The 12638-nt window shown below is 41.8% G+C and overlaps 1 protein-coding gene across 1 annotated transcript; it reads right to left on the bottom strand.

Moving 5' to 3' along the window:
* Positions 1-1098: 1098 nt before the first annotated feature.
* Positions 1099-10864, bottom strand: cnstb (consortin, connexin sorting protein b). Its single transcript, XM_078289940.1, has 7 exons — positions 10754-10864; positions 10393-10504; positions 9216-9237; positions 9012-9099; positions 8031-8329; positions 3787-3931; positions 1099-3471 (listed from the first exon to the last, which is right to left on the bottom strand). Exons 1-7 carry the CDS (start codon positions 10848-10850, stop codon positions 3263-3265), a joined length of 972 nt encoding a protein of 323 aa, XP_078146066.1. The 5' UTR covers positions 10851-10864; the 3' UTR covers positions 1099-3262.
* Positions 10865-12638: the final 1774 nt, after the last annotated feature.

The following is a 12638-nucleotide window of genomic DNA, read 5'->3' as shown; positions in this document are numbered from 1 at the left end:
ATAATTACCTCCGCCAAGGAGGTTATGTTTTCGGTGCCGGTTGTTTATTTGTCTGTTAGCAGGATTACGGAAAAACTACTCGCCCGATTTTCATGAAACTTCGTGGAAGGGTGTAGCATGGGCCAAGGAAGAATCCATTAAATTTTGGAGCGGATCCGGATCCGACTCACGAACAAGCAATAATAGCACGAACCTTGGCGGAGGTCTGAGCTCTCCGAGTGCCCTTCTAGTTCAAATATTAATCCGCCAAACGAAAATTACCAGTCATACCTGTACTCATGTGCCACTGTAAATTTACCTAGGCTACTATTGAAGTACTACAGTGGTGGGTGGGCAAATATTACAGATTAAATTGTCAGATTTCTTTAACATTGGCGTTCTTTCATTACATTGGTGTTACTCCGCCTTTCGTCGTATCTAACAGCCTAATAAACAACGTTTCTTAGTTGTAGGCCAAATCACTAAATCCGTAGTTGTGGCTTATTGCTTTTTACACTGTAGTGCCCTGGCTGCAGACATGATGCAGGCAGGCCAAAACGTTCCCCTCTAAATCTATCAATCTGTTTTCACTGTACACCACTTAAAGAGACAGCAGCCTATTAATTCAATATTTCCTCAAAATGAGCTATAGTAAAATATTATGGGGATGAATTGTTGTTGACGTCTGTAACACTTGGCACACTACTGATGCTGGATCATGCTCAGGTGGCTCAGGCGTTGATAGTCTGCAGACACTGAGGTTGTTGCGCAGATATGAACCAAAACGCAGTGTGACTGCAGCAGTATGAGGTTAGGTCAGTTTTCTAGACAAAATGGCTCTAGATTCCGTGGTGTAGAGGGACATCTTGTGGCAAAGTTCAAGTATTGCACTTTGAGAGGCCCGTGTGTACATGTCCTGTGTGTAAACTATGGCTATTACAAGGGAATTTCAAGGTAGATGCCCCTTTTTATTCACCACTTCACTCACTGCACTAGATGTTCAAAATGGTGTGACCCTTAACAAAACACAAGGCAAATGTTTTCTCTTTGATATTATTTGTATTCCCTTGCGGATACAACTTAACATAAATATTCAAACATATAAACGTGAATTGCATGATGCAACACTTGTTGGTAAACAATATCCACAGTGACAATAAGGAGGTAACATTCATCACTTTACAACCATCTTGAGCTCAAAAGGAGAGATAAAGTCAGTTGAAATCAGTAAAAACATCAATACAAGGCAGTGGATAAAGGAACATGCTGATCAGATGTCCACTCCAATATTAAAATGTAGTGTTCACAGGTGTATTTTCTCTGAAAACTAATATTTTTTTAAACAATGTTGTGTCACCTGAACCAGCCAGAAAACACAACCGTTGGTCCATAAAGCTCTGCTTTCAGAACAAAATAATGCAAAGACAACATAACCCATGTACAGCAGGCATTAAAATCCCAAAGCAGATAAAAGAAGCATCATTGTGCCTATAAGCCACTGAGCTATTTAAAGCCAGGTGTAAATAAACATATGTAAACACTCAGGATGGATAGGGACAGATTTTGACAATCAACAATGTACTTCATCTAATGATTGTTCATTTGTTCATGCTGCAGTGCTACAGTTTCTGTACTGCAGAGAATCAGATTCCAATACTTCCTCAATGTATTTACACCTGTGTTTAATGTGGTGTCTAACCTGTGTCCTATCCAGACACAATCCAGATGCATCTCCTGTCTGTACTCATTGGGGTTTTAATGTCTAGATGGTTACACACTACAGGAGACTGTATATGTGCATAAATTCAGACACAGGGCATTAGACCTGTACAGGAATGTCAGGGCTTCACAGACTTAAAGAAGGACAAGGAAACACTGAGCACCGAAAGTACACAGAGGGAGTGCCTGAGTTTGTGGAGTGGCCCATACATTACTGTATTGCATACTGACAACCATGATGACTACACTGAAATGCATTGTTGTAAGATGGAACAGACTCATTTATATATTTTCATATCAAGAGCCACACTCTTTTTCTGAATCTATACAGTGTCAATCATGCATGCTGTAGCTTTTTAACAGGGCACTTTGTAATGCCCTAGTATATATCCCAGTATCACAGATAATGCTTCTCCTTTGAACTGGTCGTCTTTTGCACAAATACCTTGAGAGGAATGTAAGAGTAAACCTTAAACCTCGAAGAACAAACACATTTCTGTGAAAGGATCATCGAGGCTCCTCAGTAAAGTGTTTCCAAAATAATAAAATCCTTACTCCCTCCTATCCTCCTTACTATTGTTTTTCAAAATGTATGACCAGTCCGATATAAGTGTACAGCTGAGTGTTAACCCTATATTCATTCAGCAGTGATGGGCCAACAGAGCAAGGGAACCGCCACAACTACTAGAGATGATGATAATGCCAAATTAAAGGGGAAAAAATAATAATTTAGCTTAATTATCCTCCAAAAAACAATGCATACAAAGCTAACGCTTATAATGAGAGCCTCTATCAGTATAAGCTCTCCAAATAAGAACAGATGTATTGCAGTAAGTAGCAATAAAACCAAAACTGGGGCCAGAACGATGAAGCCTGTGGAAAAAAATAGAAAATTATCCACAACCACCACTGCCATAGGAAATATAAGGGAAACACCGGTACACAGATACGCTACTTCCTCTGTTAAAATACAATTTTTAAGAGTTGCGAGCCTTGTTGTGTGGTGTCTATAAGGTTCAATTCAGATCAAATATCCAAAGAGAAATTGTAGTAAACAGGAGGGACTTATTTAACTGTCATCCCACATCATGTGTACATCAGCACAAGGTTTTCAGCGAATTAATTCTTCTGAATCGTCCATCGTAGCTCTTCCAGGGCCTCACAGCCCCCCGTCTTGTAGTTCACAAGTTCAAGATCAGGTCTCAAATTACTGTCCCCCTTTACCTTGAGCACCTGGTAACTGATGCATAAATCAATCAGTCCATCAGTTCGAAGTCCAGATTCTTAGTGAGCCATAAGATGATTTGCCGATGCATTTTCTGTCGAGTGAGTCCCTTCGCTCAGACACAAATCCGGTCACCATAGAAGAAGTAAAAGCATTAAGCAGTCTGGATGGATCCTGTGTCCTGTTTTGATGCCAAATTGCAGATTCGAATCTGGCTCATGAACTTTGTCACACATAATGTACACCCCAATCCCTCACTGTCCATTCTATACTATCCAATGTACCACGAATGTCATAAAAAATAGGCTCTAAGAGGATGCTTGTCTAAATCGTAGGTGTTTAAGTCCGGAGGGGCAGCCAGTGTCTGAGCTCATCGAAGAACCGCCGTACGTTCATGACGTAGAAGTCGACGTTGTGGGAGAAGTCGGTGCAGATGTTGGAGTATGTGTCCACCAGGGTGCAGTAGAGAGCGGTCCCACCGACGCTGATCACCACGGTAACCAGACACAACAGCAGCAGGATCAGGCAGGAATCTCCACCCACCTCATCTGCATTATATACAAGTGAGAAATAGAGCACAAATGTAATATCGTTACATGAAGTACAGGTGGCTTTTTGACTGGATTTGGAGTGTCTGCGTGCAGGTGTGTGTGTGTGTGTGTGTGTGTGTGTGTGTGTGTGTGTGTGTGTGTGTGTGTGTGTGCGTGTGTGTGTGTGTGTGTGTGTGTGTGTGTGCACACGAGCGCGTGCATGTATGCCATCCTCTGGCTTTCTGAAGTGGACTTTGTGTGTTTGTGTGTCAGTGTTTGTGCATCAGGTGTGTGTGTAGGTGCATGCCTGCCTACATGTGTTGCTGTGTGTACCTTGCTCCATGCCGTCCTCTGGCTCGCTGAAGCGAACTTTGCGTTTGGAGTTGTTTTTTGTATCAACGGGGCTGCAGGGAGGCAAACCATCCAGCGACGCTCTCCTCCTCTTCAGGATGGACACCAGACCATCTGGGGAGGAACTCTGCAAAAGAAACAGAAACAAGGGAGATTATTAAGGTTGGGTATCAAAAACAATACCTACTGGTAGCATGACAATCAATTTTAAGGCATCAAAATGTATCTGACGGAAAAAGCTTCAAAATGTTTGATTCTTAGAATGATAACAAATATTTTCTTCTTGTTTAAGGGAAATATGCTGAGGACATCAATTGAGGAAAGAAAAACGTAAATAAAGCTTCATTTATAAGCCTATAGCACCAACTGTGGTTACAAAATGCTTCACGATGGGATACTATAAAATTCAGAACACAAAACAGAATAGTAAAACAAGGACAGTAAAACAGGAAAATATTAACATGGAGAACACATAGCACAAGAAATAAAAAAGCAAGCACAATCAAAGGCAAGAGGATAAAAATAGATCTCAAGCCGTTTAAAGATGTGAGTTGGCTCTGATATCGAGGGGAAGGTTGTTCCAAAGTTTAGGAGCGGCAGTAGCAAATACACAATCAGCCTTCAGCTTTAGCTTGGAATGATCAAGAGCTCTTGGCTTGAGGACAGAAGGGACCTAACGGTAATATATGGGCACAATAATTCAGAGGTATACCCAGGTGCTTGACCATGCACTGCCTTGTACGTAATTAAAAGAGCTGATGCTAAACTGTGAAGCGAGCCCAACACCAGAATAATGTGAGGTCTGTGTTTGTTATTAGTCAGTAAACGAGCAGCAGCGTTTTGGTTGAATTGGAGTGGAGCCACAGAAGCTTGGCTGAGGCCGGTAAACAAAGCACTGCAGCAGCCCAGGTGGGACGACACAAAAAGGATGAATCATTTTCTCTCTGTGTTGGAAAGACAATGCAGGCCTGATTTTGGCAACGTTCCTCTGCTGGAAAAAGCATGATTGAACTAGCTTTGTTTTTTTTTAATGTTGCTCAAAATCCAAAAGTGGGTCAAAAAGAAGATGGCATGTAAAAGCTGTTACAAATAAATAACTGACTATTGCAGAATGAAATGGGCTTTTAGTCAAAATAGAAAGGTATCATAAAATTATCATTTTTGGACCGGTATTATTATAGGCCCTAGAAATTATTTATTAATGTATTATGTATTATGTATTGTATTATGAGTTTATTTGATCATTTCTGCTCCACAATGAAGCACACTTATTTCACTGATTGATTAACTGACTAACTGACTGACTGGTTGGTTGATTGATAGATTTATAAGTCTAATGTATAAATATAAGTCTTGCACTGTTTCCTTTGCACTGTATTTGAGGTCCTGTATGTCCCTATACCATGTGAGTGAGTTACTGTGTCACCTTCTTATGTGTTGTACTTATTTGTTATGTTACAGCACCATGTGACCAACATTACCAAGAAAATGTTATATATTGGCAATGAAGAGCGTCTTATTTTGCTGTTTAAACTGCAATTACACACTGCAGCCAACAGAGGTCAGTGATAATAAGAGAAATCCCTGACTCCCCCAGCTTTAAACACCACCCACCCCAAGTGACGAAAACCTTTTGACCCGATTATAATCTCTAAACTAACCATGGAGTAGAAACCAAAACACATGCAGCATAGCCATATGCTGACTATTGAAATGGGGTCATTTCTCAAGCTGTAAGCCTCATCTGCTGCCATAATTTATAGGCCAATTATTGTATGAGGTCAATGGGTCAATATCATGCTCTGGTCATCACATTCAGTAAATCCATGCAGGGCATATTGGGATATCATGTTGGACTGGCTGTCTGGAACAGATTCAGATAAATTAAGTCACATTTAACTCTGAATTCATCCATGTTATCACTGTAAAAATAGTGGTATTTAAAGGGAATACTACACAGTTTAAGATTTCATGTTATTCTGACAGTCAGGACAAAATAATATGTGTGAAAGTGAGCATGAACAACTCTCTCTCCCAAAGCCAGAAACCAGAGAACACTTCATCCTGTAATGTCATCAAGATGTAAACTCTGCAGCAGCTTCATGCAGAATTAATTAGGTAAAGATTGTAAAGGCGACTGTGCACCCATGGTAGATTTTGTAGGGATAAGAGTCAATCTTGCTTTCATTGTCTATGGAGCAGCTCCAGATTTCACATCTTGATAACTATGTGTGTTTGAATCTGTAGCAATGTGATTTCTGGCTTCGGGAAAGAGATGTTCATCATGCTCACAAATCATAAATACTGCATGAACTGTGTTAGACCACATGAATAGTATTCTTGAATCCTTAAACAGAGTTTTATTTGTGTTTAATATATGACTGAAAAATATGTTTTTCTTTGGTTAAATCCCACTCCATCCTTCAAGATCTACTCTGGTAGAGGAATACGTTTCATGTCAAACAGGCGGGGAAGGGAAATAGCGATCTTATCAATATAATGATGGATTTACAGAGAATTGATAATGACATATTTTAAGAAAACTGATAATGATATATGTAGAGAAACTCTTAGACTGGTTAGCTTTAAGGTCAATAACGGTTTGTCCTAAAATTGGATTAGTGTTTCTTGATATTATCCTTTTTACTGTGGCCAACTCATCAGGACCAGGACCAACATTTCAGCGCTGTGCAGTACATCTAATTTTCTGTTTCACTTGTCCTGTGGATCTAATTGTCTTGTTAGTTGTCCCAGTGTAGCGATATAAACAAGTATCTAGAATTTCACATGTAAAAAGCACTCCAAAAGCTTTTTGTTCATTACAAAAGAAAGGAGTCCCACCCATACTGATCCCGGTCGAACCTCCATTGTATTACATAACAGCTGTGGCCCCGTCGACGCTAGGCCTTCAGCCTGTACGGTTTGTTTTGGAATAGCTCTGGTTTCAGTCCCACCTCTAAGGAGAGGCCCGTCTTGGCTCAGGCCCCGGCTCAATAATCAGTGCATTTGGCTGGGTGTATTTCCCAAGTGTCAGGCCACACCAGTTAGCATGGGCGGGCCTGCTAAAGGTTTTGGAACGGACTGAGGTTGGCGATGATCTCACCAAGGGACCACAGAGATCTGCTGTGGGAGTGTCCGGACAAAGACGGAGCGCTCTGGGTCAGGATGTGGACATTAAAAAAAGTCTATTTTCTACAGAGAGTCTATAGAAAGTAGAAATAGACAGTAAAGAAGGAAATGATCAAGGAGAGGCAGGAAGGATGGATGCACGGGAGGAAGGACAGAAAGAAGGAAGGAAAGGTGAGAAAGATCAAGGATAAAAACCAGGGAAGTGTACTTAACTCCCCCCTGCATTCATACCAACACAGGACCCCCTTACAACTGAAATTAACATGCATCTCATATCCAAATCATGTCTAGATATGATTTAGCTGGATTACATTTACACTACATTAAAATGTGTCGCCAGAGTACATACTGAAATCAGATTTCTCTTTCCCTCGCCAAAATGCAGATCACTTCCTCTGGTAATATTCACGTCCTTTATCATTTTGAGCAGCTCGTTTCACTTGCTCCCCATCCACGAGTGTCCTGACCATCCATTCCTGACAAGGATGTTACAATCTGAGCTGCCTGCCTCCTGGCTGTCTCTGCGTGTTAAACTTTACTCCTGTGGATGTTGTTGCTAAATGTGTATTGAAGATGTTTTGCGTTTACACCTCATCATTCATCATTCCCATTCAAATATACACTCTTGAATGGCCATTTGCTTGGTACACTTAACAATGTTAACTGTATAGGGGTAATAGTGAATTTATTGTCAGACACACTAGCAGTCGGCGCCAGAGATTGTCGTAAGCAATAGGCCAACTTCTTCAATAGTGGCCAGTTGGTAACATGGTGATTACTTTTGTAGCATAACACTTGTGGCAAGAATCACAACAAAGTCACTCACATGACAACATTATCATAACTCTGTGGCAGCCATGTTAGGTGTACCAAAGGAAATTACCACGATACACTAGAGAGTGTCCTTTCTATCCATTCAAATGCATCTCTGACATCAAGTAGAGGTTTTTCACTTTGTGTTGGGTGGATTTACACCTGGATTTTATGCGCTTTCACTTTAGATGATGACAATCCGCTCATCCAAGACACGTATTATACTGGCAGGTGTAAAGAGCGTCAAACAGGCCGACAGACACACAGACAGACAGTTTTCCTACCCCCTCCGTGTGCGACAGCTTGGCCAGGTCCTTGGCTGAAGCCTGTGGGACTCCTGCTGGCCACTCCACCTTCACCTCCTCCTCCTCTGGCGTCTCCTCACACAGCTCCTCCTCCTCCTCCTCTTCCTCCACCTCCTGCCCTTCCTCATATGTCTCTTCCTCTTCTCCTTCCTCCTCCTCCTTCTCCTCCTCCTCGCCTCCCTCCTGGCAGCCTGTGTGTGCTGAAGGGAGCTCTGATTCTGCGTTCATGCTTTGCTCTTCTTCTTCCTCGTCCTGGTGTGTTGTTTCGGGCTTGTTGACTGGGATATGGGAGAGGCAAAGGCCATTGATTATTGATTGCTGATCATCAGTCAGGCTTTTAGACTTTCATATGAGCATATATTGATGGAGAGGTGCTATGTAGCTTAATGTTGCTCTGTATAGCTCAGCAGGTGAAGCATGGCACTACTGCTGCCAGCGTTAGGGATGGTAATTTGGGAAAAAAATGCCTTTAAAATGCCCAGAAATAGTACAGTGGGTAAGTCTTGGCCTCTGAAGCCACATGTTTACTTCCCCACCAGAGCTTTCTCTACTCTGACTCTGTCTCTATTTTCTCACTGTCTGAATAAAGAATAAACACTGGAGTGGACTGCCCACTCTCCCTTGTAAGGAACTCACATATTCATAAGCTCACATACTGGATTCATTATGTCCCTCATAAGTCTAGTATTGTGTTGGCCCTGTCTATTTGTTTGTGTGTACGTGTCTATTTGGTGGGTAAAGGCGGTATCTTTACAACCTTTCCACATAAGAGTGATAAAATAAAAACAAAATGCTCAGTGGGGCCATAAGGTAAAAATGAACTGCTGATTTTGACTCAAAAGGGCTGAGATGTTGGCAGGCACGCAGGATGTTGCAGTCCTCTGACTGCCTTGTAAATGTTGCAGTTGAACGATCTGTTAGTTCTCTTGTTATATAGAAAGTAATACTTTGCTTGTTTACCTTTTCCATGGTGGGATGGCGGTGTCTCGTTCTTGTCCCATTGCCCCACAAAGCTTTGAATGTCTTTCAGCGTTGCGTTTGGCATGCTCTGTTGAATCGAAGACAGTTGACATAAATCGTCTTTTCATGTACAAAAATAGGCAACGTTAGAAATTGATCTGAGAGAGAGGAAACTACAAAAGAGAAGGTGTCAAAATATCTTACCTTTTCGACACTGAGGGACGGTCTGAGTGACAGACAGAGAAAGAGAGAGAGAGAAAGAGAGACCAAGAGATACAGCAAAAGAAAGATAAAAGCAGAGGGAAACAGACAGTAGGATAGAGAGACAGAGAGAGAGAAAGACAAATACAGAGTTAGAGAAAGTTCAGAGAAGGTTAAGGGTGGGTGACTTCACATTTTTAAATGCTAAAATGGATGCAGGCCATCAAAGCTTCTGGCATCTGGTTTCCAGCTGAATCAAATTCGCCTACATCAAATAACTGCGGGCTGCAAAAACATACCAAGAGAGACTCGGCATAGGTGGGGCACAGGGCCGTCTGGCATGCAAACCTATCTGTATCTGTGTCTAGTGAAAATCAGCCTCCTGCAGAGACTTGTATCTCCAAAAGTCACCTTTAGAGGGATGGATATTGATTTTTCTATTCATATCCAGGTATTTTTGTGTCTCCAATATATCTTCAATGCATTATCAATGGGTTGGCTTCGTCCCTGACTCCTATATCTGTCTTTTAACTTTTTTTCTTGACATGGGAGACAAAGCAGTTGATTACAGTAAGGCAAAATTGGTTCTAAAAGGTTTCTGCCCAACTCTGATGGGAGGACATGGGAATGGCACGAGAAGAGGCTGAGACTTGTTTATTAAAGCATGTTTCTGCTGTCTGGATGTGAACCGAGGCGTGGGAACGCTGTCTTTTCAAGCTTACAGGTCCGATGTCACAACATCAAACAGGTAACTTCATTGAATGCATGTATAAACGACAAAGTAATGCTGAAAAGCTCTGACCCGCCCTGGGGAAGGAGTATTGTGGCTGTTCACAAGATAAGAAAAGGCCTTTATGAGTTGACCTTCCCTGCCATTCTAGCTGCTCACTGTCTAATGGAAATACTATCGGCCTCTATGTGTTTTTGTTAGTCAGAGGAAGAGGCAGTAACATTACAATCTTTCCTCTTGTTGTCGCTCTTCCAACGTTGTGGCAAGACCCTCGTAGTTATTGGCAACCACTCTCAAAACATTCTGCAACAAGCCTCTATTTGAAAGTCGTAAAAGTACAAACCGTGGCCTCAACAGGATAAAGCAAACTCTCCAAGTCAGTTGCAAGGAACTACACCTGGCTTGGTTTCAGTGGAGTGAAGTGTGTCCAGGCTCTGTGTGCTGACATACCTGTGGTGCGTCCTGCAGATCTGGCTGAGGGTGTCGATGTGTTCCTGACCGATACTGACGGTCTCAGCGGGCAGACTGCTCTCAGGGTCCTTCTTCTCCCTCCACTGGCTCTCTGGGAACACATACGGCACACAGGTGGACACGCATAAACATACATGTATCTGCTCACACAAAATATGCACAGGTGTATGAGCGCAGACACACAATGTACTGTACTGTATGTACCCGCTCTTTCTCACACAGTCCTTCCCACAGTCTTTAACTTACTTACACACTGAATTATAATCACATTCTGCTCTCTGATTGACAACAACAGTTAATTTGCTGTACTGAGGACACAGAAACAGATTGCATGCAGTACCCCAGTTGTCCTGCAGGGCGGCGAGGTTGGACAGCAGACGCTCGTGGTAGAGCTTCTCCAGCTGTAGGAACTGGATGGCCCACTGGTCTGGTAGCATCAGCAGTTAAAGACATAGACACACAGTAAAACACGTCCAGTGATACTATAAAATAGCACATGATTTTTTTATGGTTTTACATGAAGGTTCATTTGGTTCTTTGTGTGGTAATTCAGTTTTATGACCCTACAATTTCTAAAAGGTTATATATTTTTTTAAGATTTGAGACTTTCATCCAGCAGCAGTGGTATAACGCCAAGGACTAAAGACAGGAATTGGACAACCCACTGGTCTGATAGCATTAACAGTTAAAGACACCAACATACATATTAACACACACCCGGTCATACTGTGTAACAGGGCTTCTTAACTACTTTTAGCATGACACCAAAACATAAATTCATACTTAAATCAAAACATATACAGAAATGGCTCTGCCCTGGGACTGATGCTTATGTGGAGACTCATTTTGGAGATCTTCAGGTGACCAAGTGGTTACAGAGACTATCCCATAACTGAAAAGTCACAGGTTGGATTAAGAGAAGACACTGAAGCCGTGCCTGCTCATTCATTTTAAGTCAGTCTTGGTAAGTAATAAATGCCAAAAAAAAAAAAAAGACAGGAAATTGTCTGATAGCATCAAAGATAGCAACATAGAGAGGAAATTACACACTGACCCATTAGGAATGTGAATACAGTTAGCGGACATTGTGAGAGGGGATGAATGGAGATGGTACCACACACATTACAGCATATTTTCCTACAAACACTGCACCAAGGCAGCAAAGGAATACTATTGCTAAAATAAAAAGCACATTTCATAGGAATCGATTCTAAGGTCAAAGACTTAATACTTAATACCTTTTACATTTTAGGCATTTAGCCAATGCTCTTATCCAGAGTGACTTACAGTGAGTGCAACAGCAGAATAAGCTTAAATTCCTAAATCAGCAGAATTACAAGCGACCAATAGTAAGGAGTGCAACAGTAAGAGCCTCAGTGTCCCGACAATAGGTATAACAAAATATTCCTGTGACTCTGATATAATCATGTAAGATAGTGAATTGCTAGGAAAGGGAATAAGAACTGAGGAGAGGTAGAGAGGTTTTTTTTTTTTTACTTATTTCAAAGGCAATTTCAAGTGAAATTATGACCACTTTCTACACCTTATTATTATAAATTATTCATGAGTTCAGAATCAACATTGTTGTTTGAAGACAGCAGCGATCAGCAATCTGGAAAACGCATGAAACTCTACAAACAAAGACCGTGAAATACACATAGCACGTAGAAAACACTGATCTGAAACATCTGTAAACTCCGTAAGCATTCACTAGTATATAATCTGCAGTAACTGAAATAACTGGCTGTCAAAATTGCTCAAAGTGCGGGGCTGTGAAATAGTTTCGTTATCTAAATGGGACGTTGCTGAAGTCGATCCAGATGAAAATATTTCCTAATCAAACCCCCGTCCCATACTCTCCCTCCCCTTTAGCCTCAAACCACTACTTTCTGTCTCCTCTGTCCCTATACCTTGAGCGTTTCTCACCGCCTCTCTCTCACTCTCTGTCACACACACACACACACACACACACACACACTACGGTCCTCCCTGCTGCAGGACAGTTGCCAGGGCAACAGCACAAACAGGCCCTGCGAGCCGGAGCCAGAGGAAACTACTGCAAGGCCTTCAGGGCTTTGGGCCAAATTATGGGGAACACCCACCAGCTGAGAAACAGCCGAACAGACAGAGGTAAAGACGAAGAGATGAACAATTTGACAGAAAGACAGACAGGCAGAGAGACCGACAGACAGACAGACAGACAGACAGACCGACAGACAGACAGA

Source organism: Centroberyx gerrardi, chromosome 18 (genome assembly GCF_048128805.1).
Source record: "Centroberyx gerrardi isolate f3 chromosome 18, fCenGer3.hap1.cur.20231027, whole genome shotgun sequence".
Taxonomy (NCBI): Eukaryota; Metazoa; Chordata; class Actinopteri; order Beryciformes; family Berycidae; genus Centroberyx; species Centroberyx gerrardi.
Note: the sequence above shows the minus strand (reverse complement) of the source record. Positions and strands in the feature narration are given on the sequence as shown.